The sequence below is a fragment of the Macaca thibetana genome, chromosome 20 (assembly GCF_024542745.1).
Source record: "Macaca thibetana thibetana isolate TM-01 chromosome 20, ASM2454274v1, whole genome shotgun sequence".
NCBI lineage: Eukaryota > Metazoa > Chordata > Mammalia > Primates > Cercopithecidae > Macaca > Macaca thibetana.
Window position 1 is genome coordinate 73,412,233 of NC_065597.1, and position 13,823 is coordinate 73,426,055.

General features: G+C 58.5%; 2 protein-coding genes across 2 annotated transcripts in view; one reads left to right on the top strand and one right to left on the bottom strand.

Moving 5' to 3' along the window:
- Positions 1 to 6,395, top strand: part of ABCA3 (ATP binding cassette subfamily A member 3) — a 60,846-nt gene extending 54,451 nt beyond the window's left edge. Inside the window, exons 27-33 of the mRNA XM_050774164.1 lie at positions 140 to 268; positions 428 to 622; positions 2,818 to 3,005; positions 3,528 to 3,698; positions 3,897 to 4,087; positions 4,282 to 4,355; positions 5,476 to 6,395. Of these exons, the coding sequence (XP_050630121.1) occupies positions 140 to 268; positions 428 to 622; positions 2,818 to 3,005; positions 3,528 to 3,698; positions 3,897 to 4,087; positions 4,282 to 4,355; positions 5,476 to 5,607 (1,080 nt within the window). The 3' untranslated portion in view covers positions 5,608 to 6,395. The remainder of the gene's footprint in view (positions 1 to 139; positions 269 to 427; positions 623 to 2,817; positions 3,006 to 3,527; positions 3,699 to 3,896; positions 4,088 to 4,281; positions 4,356 to 5,475) is intronic.
- TBC1D24 (TBC1 domain family member 24) overlaps positions 1 to 13,823 on the bottom strand; it is a 253,197-nt gene that overhangs the window by 222,024 nt on the left and 17,350 nt on the right. The window lies entirely within an intron of this gene.

Here is a 13,823-nt window from a genome sequence, read left to right on the forward strand (position 1 = left end):
GTCACACCTGTGGGGCCTAGGATTGGGACAAAGGCCTTAGTCCCACCAGACCTCCCACATCCACCCCCGCCCCTCCCTTCTACACGGGAGCCACCCTGCGTCTGGGTTCATGCACGCGGTCTCTGTCCTGGTCAATCAGACAGAATTATACACCCGGATGCCTGTGCTTCCTGAGGACCAAGATGTGGCGGATGAGAGGACCCGCATCCTGGCCCCCAGTCCAGACTCCCTGCTCCACACACCTCTGATTATCAAGGAACTCTCCAAGGTACCCTTACAATTTGGGGTGGAGTCCTTCCTGCCAGCCGGCTACCTGGCTGTCCCCAAGGTCCAACCCTGTCCCTGGAAGCTTGCGGCGCTGAGGCTCAGGCTGCTCTGCTTTGCGTCCAGGCCTCTGCATTCCATGTTTTCCGTCGGGTGCCTGCAGGTGTACGAGCAGCGGGTGCCCCTCCTGGCCGTGGACAGGATCTCCCTCGCGGTGCAGAAAGGGGAGTGCTTTGGCCTGCTGGGCTTCAATGGAGCCGGGAAGACCACAACTTTCAAAATGCTGACTGGGGAGGAGAGCCTCACTTCTGGGGATGCCTTTGTTGGGGGTCACAGAATCAGCTCTGATGTCGGAAAGGTGGGTGCAGCCAGGAGGTTCCAAAGGGGTGAGGCAGGCATGGCTGGAGGGGGCACCCTGGAGGCAGGGACGGAGGGATGCTGTCTGCAAACAGCTGCTGCATCTGTGGCTTGAAATGGGCCCAGCACGTGCCTCTCGACAGCGAGACAAGGTAATGAGCTAAAGCTAAGCTTCGCCAGAACTAGCAGGCGATGGGAGGGGAGAGAGATGGGTGCCCACATCGATGAGCCTGGAGAGGTGTGTTCAGCACTGACAGCCACCTCTGCGCAGAGGCCATTCTGTGTCCAGGCAGCTCAGGTGTGGGTTTAGAGGCCTTGATGGGTGAAGGGACGGAAGGCCCTGGGCCCACCAACAGTTTTCCCATGTTGAGCTGAACCCCACCAGCTCCCCCGCAGAAGGACCAGAGGCAGCCCTCCTGCACCTCTGCCTGGGTCCTGCATGGGAAGTCGAGCTTGCCGAGCAGAGCAGGGGAAATGGAAGGCAGGGCCTGGGCCTGAGAAGTGGCCGCGGAGTCCTCTCCTGAGCTCACGCCAGGGGAGCCTGGACAGCAGAGGACCTGGGCCAGAGTACGTGCAGGCCCTCTCGGGAGGAAAGCCTCATCCTAGGCTGCAGACTTCCCCATAGAGTGTTCCAGGGCTTACAGGCAATGCACAGCAGACAGAGGAGACAGTACCATGACTGGAAGCCACAGACACAGGCCCCATGGGGGACAAGCACATAGGCGTTAGATCTGCATCGTCAGGCCCGATGATGAAAGATGATAAACTCACTGTGTCTACAGAAATAAATGATGCAGGCCGGGCGCGGTGGCTCAAGCCTGTAATCCCAGCACTTTGGGAGGCCGAGATGGGTGGATCACGAGGTCAGGAGATCGAGACCATCCTGGCTAACACGGTGAAACCCCGTCTCTACTAAAAAATACAAAAAAACTAGCCGGGCGAGGTGGCGGCGCCTGTGGTCCCAGCTACTCGGGAGGCTGAGGCAGGAGAATGGCGTGAACCCGGGAGGCGGAGCTTGCAGTGAGCTGAGATCCGGCCACTGCACTCCAGCTTGGGCGACAGAGCGAGACTCCGTCTCAAAAAAAAAAAAAAAAGAAAAAAATGATGCAATTGGAAGTCTATGCAGGGGAGAGAAAACCGTATATGATCTAGCAATGGAGGAGAGGGTAAGAAGTCCCCAGTACATGTCATCTGAGTTCCAGAAGGAAAGGAAAAGAGAGAGTGGCAGGGGGTAGTAGCCAAAAAGGTATCGGCTAAGATTTTTCCCAAACTGATTAAAAACATTCTGGGCCAGGAGCGTGGCTTATGCCTGTAATCCCAACTTTGGCAGGCCAAGGCAGGCAGATCACTTAAGGTCTAGAGTTCAAGACCAGCCTGGCCAACATGGCAAAATGCTGTCTCTACTAGAGAAAAATACAAAAATGAGCAGGGTGTGGTGGCAGGTGCCTATAATCCTAGCTACTCGGGAGCTTAAGGCATGAGAATCACTTGAGCCTGGGAGACAGAGGTTGCAGTGAGCCAAGATCACGCCACCGCACTCCATCCTCGGCGACAGAGTGAGACTGTCTCAAAAAAAAAAAAGATTTTGGAAGCTTGAGAACCCCAAAGAAGGAAGGTAAAGAAAAAGAAATCCAGTATCTAGAATCCACAGAACCCAGGCACTCCTGCTCCCAACCAGCTGCCGAAGGTAGCTAGGCAGATGGCAGCAGGCACGTCCTATTTCTGCTGGACATGGTCACTTGCACAGAGAACAGCTGCTGCACCATCTGACCAAGCAGTGCTCACCCCTAAGGTGGTGCCCATAAATCTTTCTTCTTAGAGGGAGAAGAAAGAGTCCTAGCACATTAGACGTCCCAGGCGTGAACGAGTGGGTGGCCAGCCCTGAGTCTGCCTCTATGTAAAGGCCATTCTTGCACCACCTAATCCCATGGCTGCCTGTCCTGGACCAGGCTCTGAGAGCAGCTCTGGAAGCCTCCCTACACCAGCCACATCCTTCCTGTGTCCCTGTTCCAAGAGCTTCCACTGTGGGCAGCCACCGGGGCCTGTGCACAGCTCCAGCGTTCCCCGTGTACACACACTGGCAGGGACCACAGACAGATGCAGGGATGGGCACCTCAAGGGTAGTCCCTGTGACCCTCTGGAGGAAGAAGGCTTCCCTCCAACCCACCTCCCTCCCCGGCTATGCTCTGACCCCAGGTGCGGCAGCGGATTGGCTACTGCCCACAGTTTGATGCCTTGCTGGACCACATGACTGGCCGGGAGATGCTGGTCATGTACGCTCGGCTCCGGGGCATCCCTGAGCGCCACATCGGGGCCTGCGTGGAGAACACTCTGCGGGGCCTGCTGCTGGAGCCACACGCCAACAAGCTGGTCAGGACGTACAGGTGCACCTCCCAAGCCCGGCCCCTGCAACCAGAAGAGCCCTGGCCCTTCCCAGACTGGAGTCAGAATCAGGGTCCCTATAGCATAGAGCTGGGAGTGACTGCTCAGGTCAGCAGCCAGAGCTCCCACTTGTGGCTCCAGGATGGAGCTGGGATTTGGTTGTGTGACCCAGGTAGCTCCAGGTAGGAGAGGGACTGCCCTGACAGTGCCTGCCACCTAGGGACAAAGCCAGCAGCGAGAGATGCCAGGGCCACTGTGTTCCTGTGTAGGTGGTCCCCCTTAGGTGCGGGCACATGTGTTCCTGTGTAGGTGCGTGCACTGGGCCCCTGGGAACAGCCTTCTCTGGGGCCTCTAGCTCTATGTGGTGGGCTCTCCAGGTGCACACACAGCTCCTTCCTCTTCACCAGGGCTGTTCTGCAATTGCTGGGTGTGGGCCTCTGCTGGGACATGGGCCTCCACTGGGACACGGGAGCCAATGCTAACTCTCAGCCTTATTCCCCCACCCGGCACCCTCCTGCCCCTAGTGGTGGTAACAAGCGGAAGCTGAGCACTGGCATCGCCCTAATCGGAGAGCCTGCTGTCATCTTCCTGGACGAGCCGTCCACTGGCATGGACCCCGTGGCCCGGCGCCTGCTTTGGGACACCGTGGCACGAGCCCGAGAGTCTGGCAAGGCCATCGTCATCACCTCCCACAGGTAGAGCCTGGGTCCGTGGGTCACTGGAAGTTTCAGCACCGGGTGGGCCGTGGAGGAGCCAGGTGACCAGGAGACGCATGAGCATCTGGTGCAGTGTCTGCACGTATCAGGAACTGCCTGATTGGGGGACCAACGCTTTCCTGTCTGCACAAGCCTTTGGCACCCCCAGCCCTGTCTGAGGCCCCGCCCTCTCCCCAGCATGGAGGAGTGTGAGGCCCTGTGCACCCGGCTGGCCATCATGGTGCAGGGGCAGTTCAAGTGCCTGGGCAGCCCCCAGCACCTCAAGAGCAAGTTTGGCAGCGGCTACTCCCTGCGGGCCAAGGTGCAGAGCGAAGGGCAGCAGGAGGCGCTGGAGGATTTCAAGGCCTTTGTGGACCTGACCTTTCCAGGTGTGTGCTGGCCCCGGCAGCCCCCACTGGGTGGGCCCAGGCCTCTCCCATCTGCTGTGTGGAGCGTCTGTGCCTCGCCCCTGCCAAGTCCCATCTCCCCAATCCCTGGGACAAGGACTCCAGTGCTGAGCACCCAAGCACTCTCCGATCCTCCAGCCCGGCCCTCACAGCAACACCCTCTCTCCTTTGCGTAGGCAGCATCCTGGAAGACGAGCACCAAGGCATGGTCCATTACCACCTGCCAGGCCGCGACCTCAGCTGGGCGAAGGTAAGGCAGTCCCGGGGGCCCCACTGGGCATTCATGGGGCTGGGGGAGGTCCCTCCAGGGGTCTCTCCCTCTGTGTGACTGCAGACTCTTTCCACAGAGGAGTCAGTTTCCATTTCTCCCCTAACACTCACACTGATATGTGCTGGTCTGGGGGTTTTATATCCAAAATATCAGTGGTAAAAGGAATTCAGTGTGCAGTAGGAAAAGGGCCAGGGATGGTGGCTCACACCATAATCTCAGCACTTTGGGAGGCTGAGGCGGGAGGATTGCTTAAGCCTGGGAGTTCTAGACCAGCCTGGGCAACATAGACCCCGTCTCTACAAAAAATTTAAAAATTAGGCCAGGTGCCGTGGCTCAAGCCTGTAATCCCAGCACTTTGGGAGGCCGAGACGGGTGGATCACGAGGTCAGGAGATCCAGACCATCCTGGCTAACATGGTGAAACCTCGTCTCTACTAAAAAATACAAAAAACTAACCAGGCGAGGTGGCGGGCACCTGTAGTCCCAGCTACTCGGGAGGCTGAGGCAGGAGAATGGCGTAAACCCAGGAGGCAGAGCTTACAGTGAGCCGAGCTCCAGCCACTGCACTCCAGCCTGGGTGACAGAGCGAGACTCCGTCTCAAAAAAATAAAAAATAAAATAAATAAAATAAAAATTAGCCAGGTATCATGGTGCATGCCGGTAGTCCCAGCTACTCGGGAGGCTAAGGTGGGTGGATCACTTGAGCCTGGGAGTTCGAGACTGCAGTGAGCTATGACTGTGCCACTGTACTCCAGCCTGGGCTACAGAGCAAGACTCTCTCTCTAAAAAAATAAATTATGGGGGGAAAAAAAAGAACTGGCTCAGAAAGGGAACATTGCTGGCTCAAGGTTGTACTCTGAGCTGGGAACAGCGTGAGGAGGAGGCTGGGCCCTGTCCCTGATGGCTCCTTCTTAGCCAGTGTCCTCTCCTGGGGAGCACGGTGCTCTCGCAGGGCTGCCCTCTCTGGGACTCTGGGGTGGGGCTGGGCAGGGGTAGAATTGTGGAGGCCTCACCAGCCCCTCTTGCCAGGGGACTCCCAGGTTCCACACAGGAGCCTGGGCCCTGTTCTCTCCTTCCAGTGACTTTTCTGCTCCCCAAAGGTTTTCGGTATTCTGGAGAAAGCCAAGGAAAAGTACAGTGTGGACGACTACTCTGTGAGCCAGATCTCGCTGGAACAGGTCTTCCTGAGCTTCGCCCACCTGCAGCCGCCCACTGCAGAGGAGGGGCGATGAGGGGTGTGGCTGCCTCGCCACCAGGCAGGGATGGGACGGGCAAGCAGGGTCCGGCTTGCATCCTCTCTCTCCAAGTTTATCTCATCCTTTATTTTTAATCACTTTTTTTCTATGATGGATATGAAAAATTCAAGGCAGTATGCACAGAACGGACGAGTGCAGCCCGGCCCTCATGCCCAGGATCAGCATGCGCATCTTCACGTCTGCACTCTGGAGCTCACCCTCCCAGAGCTGGAGCGGGCCAGGCAGTCTGCGGGCAAGCTCCCGGGTCTCTGGGTGGAGAGCTGACCCAGGAAGGGCTGCAGCTGAGCTGGGGGGTTGAATTTCTCCAGGCACTCCCTGGAGAGAGGACCCAGTGACTTGTCCGTGTTTACACATGACACTAACCTCCCCTGGGGAGGAAGCAGGAAGCCAGGTTGAACTGTAGCGAGGCCCCCAGGCCGCCGGGAATGGACCATGCAGATCACTGTCGGTGGAGGGAAGCTGCTGACTGTGATTAGGTGCTGGGGTTTTAGCGTCCAGCGCAGCCTGGGGGCCTCCTGGAGGCTCTGCTCCTTAGGGCATGGTAGCCGCCGCAGAGCCGGGCATCGTCCCACAGCATCTCCTAGAAGCAGCCGGCACAGGAGGGAGGGTGGCCAGGCTTGAAGGAGTCTCTGTTCCCAGCACTGCACCCTCAGGAAGTTGCCCGCCCCAGGACACGCAGGGACCACCCCAAGGGCTGGGTGGCTGTCTCAAGGACACACTGAATACGTTGTGACCGTCCAGAAAATAAAGGCTGAGGGGACACAGTCACAGTCTGTGGGTCACACGCGAGGGGTCACGGGGCCCACAATCTATACATGAGGCTCTTCTTTCACGTATCAATCACACAAACGTGGGATGTCGCTTTTCCCAAAAGGGAACACACGCAGATAATACACTGAGGTGAAGGAACAGGCCCAGAACACAAAGGAAAAAGCCGGTTAGATAAACGCCTGGTGACGGGCCCTTAGTCTACAGCCAAGAGAAGAGCAGGCGGGGCTGTGTGGGAAGCACAGGTCTGGTGGGAGAGAAGCTGCTGGCACCAGGGTCACCTGTGGCCATTTGCCATTTCCCAGAAATAACTCTTCATTAGCTCCCTTTTTTGTTATTTATGGAGTCTTGCTTTGTCTCCCAGGCTGGAGCACAGTGGCGCAATCTTGGTTCACTGCAACCTCGCCTCCCGGGTGCAAGCGATTCTCCTGCCTCTGCCTCCCAAGTAGCTGGGACTACAGGCGCGCGCCACCACACCCAGCTAATTTTTGTATTTTTAGTAGAGATGGGGTTTTACCATGTTGGCCAGGCTGGTCTCAAACTCCTGACCTCAAGTGATCCACCCACCTCAGACTCCCAAAGTGCCGGGATTACAGCCATGAGCCACTATGCCCGGCCCCTTTTTATTTATGCACTGTTTTGTGTTTTGTTTTTGGAGACAGCATCTTTCTCTGTTGCCCAGCGTGGAGTGCAGTGGTGTTACCATAGCTCACTGCAGCCTGAAACACCTGGGTTTGTGCAATCCTCCCACCCCAGCCTCCCAAGTGGCTGGGACTAAGGGCATGTACCACCATGCATGGCTACATTTTTTTATTTTTAGTATGGACGAGGTCTCATGTTGGCCAGGCTGGTCTCAAACTCCTGACCTCAAGTGATCCACCCGCCTCGGCCTCCCAAAGTGCTGGGATCACAGGCATGAGCCACCACGCCTGGCGAATACACTATTATTTTTTACGGTTTTCTAAAACTGATTTGAACTTCTGCATTTTACATTCCTTTAGAATTTAGAGTTTTAGAAAAGACTTGTTTTCATCACTTTGGCTCATTTGGGACAATTTCAAGTCTGTGTTTTTATCAGTCTTTGGAAATTTATGAAAGCTGCAAATCGTCTCCAGTAGCTCTTTTATTCCCTTTAAACTTCTGCCATCTAGTTCCATGTCATAAAAAATATAATGTGTTTGTAGCCTAAACACTGCCCAAGAGAAAAGGTCTGAAGTGGGCCCTTCTGGCCCCACACCCTCTCTGCAGGGGCTGTGGCCTCTAGGTCGGGCCTGGGGCTAGGAAGAGGGACAGAAGTCAGTGCATGAGGCCACCCAGCTCCATGTGCATGCCCACAGTCCTTCTGCAGGGCGTCCTCAGACTTGTTTCCAAGCCTATGTGTTAAAGATTTAGGAATGTGTCATTTTTCTCCTGTGACACCCTAAAAGGGGGTTGGGGGGAGTGTATAGGACTGAGGGCATAGCCCGCATGAGGCACACACTTGTGAAGCCAGCGTGCATAGACAGGACACGCACAGAAGACACCATCCCCCTGGCAGCACACTACCAGTGCCAGTAGGGGTCTTTAAGTAAGGACTGGCACAACTAGAACTCCTTAGGAAAAGGATCCGCAGCTCGGGAGGCTGCTGCGTGGGGACCAGGAGGGGCAGGTGCATTCAGGGCGTCTGTGGCAGGGGCCCAAGGCTGCACCCAAGCCTGGAGCTTGGATGACCCCAGGAGCAGCAGGAAGGGCCCATCTGGCATCCCAGGGGCACCCTCAAGGCCTCTGGAAACTCAGTGCTGGGGCTAGGTCACCAGGGACACCCTAAGGAGCCTGGGACTAAAGCCTCAGGACTCCGCCCCGCCTGATTTTTGTCTGAGCTGTGGTCGTTCCCAGCCCACGGGAGGGCAGCGGAAAAGAGCTATGGGCCCAGGGATGGGAGCTACCGGCCCATCCACGCTCCACCCTAGACCACAGGGTGCGGGGGGGCATGCATTCTCTATGGACACTGTCCCCGAACAACCGTGGCATCTGACAGAGCCGACTCCTGCCCTCCTCCCAGTTCACCTTAGACCTGGGAGACGAGGTTCTGACTTCACTGCCCTGCGTAGCCTGGCACAGGGCTCCCATGAGCAGACGGCCCATGGGCCACGAGCCAGGTATGTGGAAGAGCCTGCACCTTCTGTCCTCCAGGCTGGCCCAGTCCAACAGGCTGGCTCAACTGACACCATACCCACAACTCAGAGAGGGGAAGACCTTGCAGTGTGGCGGGCCCAGGCCAAGCCCCTCCACTGCCATCACAGGTTTACAGCGAAGCAGGGGAGCAGGCTGGATACAGGCAGCCCAGGCCACAGGTCCGGGGACCCACACCAGGCCACAGGAATGGGCTTGCTGAGGGTATCAGAAAACCCCAGGTCACAGTGGTTTGAAAAAGAAGTTTATTTCTCAGCCGTGTAGGCAGGAGGAGGCAGTCCAGGGCTCGGTCACCTGAAGTCTCAGGGAGGCAGGCTCCATCTGCTGCCCCATCATCCTGGTTCACGCCTCCCTCCTCATGGTCACCTCTGTGTTCAAGGAAGTGCTTGGCCGGGCGTGGTAGCTCACGCCTATGTAATCCCAGCACTTTGGGAGGCTGAGGAAGGCAGATCATGAAGTCAAAAGATCGAGACCATCCTGGCTAGCATGGTGAAACTCCGTCTGTACTAAAAATACAAAAAAATTAGCCAGGCGTGGTGGCAGGCGCCTGTAGTCCCAGCTACTGGGGAGGCTGAGGCAGGAGAATGGCGTGAACCCGGAAGGCAGAACTTGCAGTGATTGGAGATTGCGCCACTGCACTGCACTCCAACCTGGGCCACAGGGTGAGACTCCGTCTCCGGGGGGTGGGGGGGGAAGAAGGAAGTGCTCAAGTTCAGGGTGGGGTAGGGTGTGTGCAGTGGCCTCCGTCCAGTGTCTGTCACCCCCAGGCAGCTCCCTGCTGCGCCTGGACCCACCTGTGCCCTTGGCTCACTCCATCTTGCTGAGTTTCCCATCTCTGTCTTGCTGGCTGCTTTCAGAGACCAGGCCCAGAGTCCTCAAGACTCAGGTGACCTTGGCTACCCCTGGAATCCTGGACTAAAGATCTGCAATAAAAATGTGTCCAGCAGGGAACCATCCTGTTTGCTTTGCTTTTCTGAGTTCCTACAACAAACCAGCCAGGGTGCACTGTGGGGCATATGGACACAGGCCCTGGAGTATGGCTACTTCTGCCTGGGGGCGTCTGGGAGGCTTCCTGAGTGAGGTGGGGTCTCACCAGCTCCAGGGGACACCACTGCCGCGCACAAGGTAAGGGTGGGGGTGGAGGATCACCTCCGTGAGGACCCAGACCCCACCCACTGTGGCTGCGGTGGAGACTGCAGGTCTGTCTCAAGGCCCCAGGCCTGACACCTGAAAGAACAGAACCTAGGAGTGACAGAGGGGATTCCACCAGGCCAGCCCGGGGCTTGAACCCCAGCCAGGGCAGCTGCTGTCCACTGCCCCACCAGGTAACGCACCGACCCAGCTGCTGTTCAGCTCCCCTCCAGGCCAGCACCATGCTCATGGCGTAGGCCGGCTGGGCCCTCTGAGACCCCCACTCCCACACAGACTGGTCTGCATGGAGGCTGGTGCCTGGCTGCACTAATGGCCAGAGCCCCCTGCAGACAGGCAGCTCAAGGGGAGCTCCAGAATGCAGGAAATGGCCCAGCACGGGAGTCACTTAGGCTGCCCACCCCTCAGGGAACTGAGATGTCCCTCCTTCCAGATGCCCCCCGAACCCGAACATGCTGGGCGTGCTCTGGTCACCCCACACGGGGGACTCAGGGTGGGAGAGCTGGAGGCTGCCTGTAAGGGGCAAGGCCTCCTCCAGGAGGTAGGATGGGGTGGGGCAGGCGGGATCCCCTCCTCACCTGATGGGCCCTCGAGGCCAGGCTGCAGGCAGGCAGGAGGGGGCTGAAGCAGTGGGGTCAGGCCCGGGGAGCGGGGGCCCTGCCTTCCTTCCTCAACACACGGGGCTGCCCAGGCCCCGCTCCTGGGGCCGGGCCCACACCCCACAGACACTGGTGTCGGATGCTTCGGCTTGAAGGAGCTCCACATGGACCAGCGGCAGCTGCCCCTGGGTCCGCCTGGCCCAGGCAATACCACAGCATCACCAAGGCTCATCTAGCCATGGGCTCAGCCCCCAGGTCCTGAGAGGCACCCCAGGTGCCTCAGTCACAGTCCCAGGCAGCTCAGGTCCCAGGCGGCTCACGGTCACTATCCTTGACTTCATTGTAGCAGAAATGGAGTGCTTTGAGCTTGTGATGAGCACAGGCTCCCGATCCTGGGAGAGTCCAGACGTGCCCACTGGAGGGGCCCCAGGCCCTGATGATACCCACTCCTCAGACATGCAAACCCGGAGCCAGGGAGGCCTCAATGAACCGTATACTCTCCCAACAGACCAAGCTCACCCCACACCAGCACAAGGCCCTTTCAGACCCAGCCTGGCCACCCCAATGGACCTGGCCAGCACCTCCCCCAGCCCCACCCTCTCCAGACAGGTGCCAGGCTATGGTGACCTGCCTCTCAGCAGGCACGGCTCCTCCTCTGATGCCTCCCCCGAGGTCGAGTCATTACCCCCTCGTCCACCTGACTGGGCTGCACATGGCCTCAGTGCAGAGCCAGGTTTTAGTGGGTAAAAGGGCTCCCTTGCTGTGCTTTACCAGAGAATACAACACCCTCCCCAAAGCTCCTTCATGACCCACTGTGACCTGCAGCACCACCAAGCCCATCACCAACCCTGTGTCCCAGGCCACGAGCCTCTAAGCGCAGGCACTGCAGAAGCCACCAGGCAACAGAGGATGGAGGCAGGGAGGACATTCTGCCTTCATGAGGGCATGCCCTCAAAGACAGAGTCACCCCAAACAGTCAGCAGGTGACCCTCAGCTCTGGGAAGGCAAGGGGAGGAGCTCAGGGCCGTGGCCAGAGCCCACGAGAAGCCTGTGCCCAGCACTGCAGCGCTCTGGCCACTGCATAATGCCGTGTCCGCAAAGCCCTGCCTGCCTGCAGCAAACCAGGGCCCCTGAGGCTCCAGAAGCCCCAGCTCCACTACCCTCAGTCTCCATGGCCTTAGCAGCCTGGCTCTGGGGCTGAGCTCCTGGAAGGACAGGGTGGGGGTAGGCTCCTGACTTTTATTTTCTCACGTTTCTTTCAGACATGCTTCTGCTGATCCTCAAAATGGCAAAAGCCAGGATGCTCAATTCTCAAAGCTCAACAGCTGATGGCACATTTGATGACAAAAATCAGTAATATTTAGAAACAATTTTGATTAAATTCATAAGTGCCTGAATAAATCATACTCGTCGATTTAATATAAAATGTGTGAAAGCTTATTCGCAGGCCAAATGAAATTACTGCAGAGCATTAAAAATCAGCAGGGGGAGGGCTGTCAGCCCAGCTGGTGCTGCGTCACCCCCACCCATGTCACGTGGGGTCACCAGGCTGCCCCTCCCCACCAGGTGTCAGTGGGGCCCTGGGCATGGGCTCTGGGTTTGGGGTCCTTCAGCACCTCTCTGACCACTGGACTCCAATGCCACCTGAGAGAACTCCGCCTGTGCCTGCCTGGACCACTGAGACTGCCCCCTCCCCTAGCACCGACTCTGGGGCCCCTTCAGCAGGGGGGCGGTCCCTCTGTTCCACTTAACCTTCCATGCCTGGGCACAGCAGGTGTGACAGTAATGCAGAGAATCTAACTTACATGTCATCAAACCCAAATCCAACGGGGGTACCCAAACCAGACTGATGGGCCTGCCAGCCTCCACCCACAGGAACACACTGGTGACTTAGTGCGGTGGACTCAGGAGGTAGCTCCTCCTCCCAGCTGCCTTTGTCCCCAACTCCTCGCACATCCCTTAGCCCAGGGTGAAGAGTCAAGGGCACACCTGACACCCTCGGACAGGGCCAGAGGGAGTGGGCCCGGGCAGGAAGTCACCAAGAGCTGGCTTCCCACACAGAGAAGAGGGCAGTGACGGCAGACCACATCCCCACCATACATCCATTCACCCGCCCACCCACTGTGGGTCACCGAGCTGCACCCTGTCCTTTGCTCTGACATCTGAAGTCTCCAAGTCATGCTGGTTGTCTCCTCCCAAAGATCCGCTTGGATCTGTTTCCTTCTCCCTTCCTTGCTGCCAGGAAGCTGTTCAAAGTCGGAAGCTGAGCACACAGTCAATCCCTCCACAAATAATCAAAGGGCAACGACTACCTAACAGGCACAGCAGTGAACAAAACCCGGCCGGGGGCGGTGGTTCACGCCTGTAAAGTAATCCCAGCACTTTGGGAGGCCAAGGCCAACCTAGGAGCGAGCACTTTGGGAGCGAGCCTGAAAGCCTAGGAGCGGATCACGAGGTCAGAAGTTCGCGACCAGTCTGGCCAACATAGTGAAACCCAGTCCCTAATAAAAATACAAAAAATTAGCCGAGTGTAGTAGTGTGTGCCTGTAATCCCAGCTACTCGGGAGGCGGAGGCAGGAGAACCGCTTGAACCCGGGAGGCGGAGGTTGCAGTGAGCCGAGATCGCACCGCTGCTCTACAGCCTGGGCAACAGTGCGAGACTCTGTCAAAAAAAAAAAAAATTCCGCCGCGTCAGTGTGGGGCGTTGACGCGGAGCCTCCTGCCTGGGCCCCTACAGCGTCACCCCCTCCTCTGTGCCTGCCAGAGGCGCCACCTCTGGACTCTCCCAGAGTCGGACCCTGGTCGACAGTGTTCCCTGCTCGGACCCTGCACCGGCCGTTAGATGAAGCCTCGGCGCTGCCCCGTTCACACGCTCCGTGCTGCCTCCACTGAGAATGTGGCGCGGGCCTGCGAGCCTGTGCCCTGGCCTCCCTTCCCTGCTTCCAGCGAACCTCGGCGTCTGCTGTTCCCCCGCCGGGCGCGCCCTTCCACTCTAGTCTCAGCGGCAGTGTCACCTCCCCGGAGACGCCCCCCGTTGCACCCCATCTCCCATCCTCAAGCTCGTTGCTCTTCCTGCCCGCACAGCCCGCCTGCAGCGCCCACCCTGGAGGTCCGCCTGCGCGGAGGCCGCGTCCACGAGAGCACCCCAAACGCCACCAGTGGGTTTTGACCGCACGAACGCAAGTCCTGCCCCAGCCCGTCTCTCCGAGCTACTTCCGCCCTGCAGGCCCCCACGCCCCGCCACGCAAGGCCGCAAAGGCTGCGCACCCCTCCTGTTGCACCACCCTGCCGCCCTCAGCGGGCCTGGAGCCCCGCCTCCACCGCCGGCGACAGGGGCCAGAATCGGCCCGGGCGGGCCCAGGGAGCCCGCGCAAGGAAAGGGGCGGGGCACGGCCGCGATAACACCCTCCGCTCCGGACGACGAGCGTCGGTTATCGCGCGGCCCTCCCAGGCTCAGCAGGCTACCCATGTGCTCGCTCCAGCAAGCGTGCAGCCAGTCCGGTC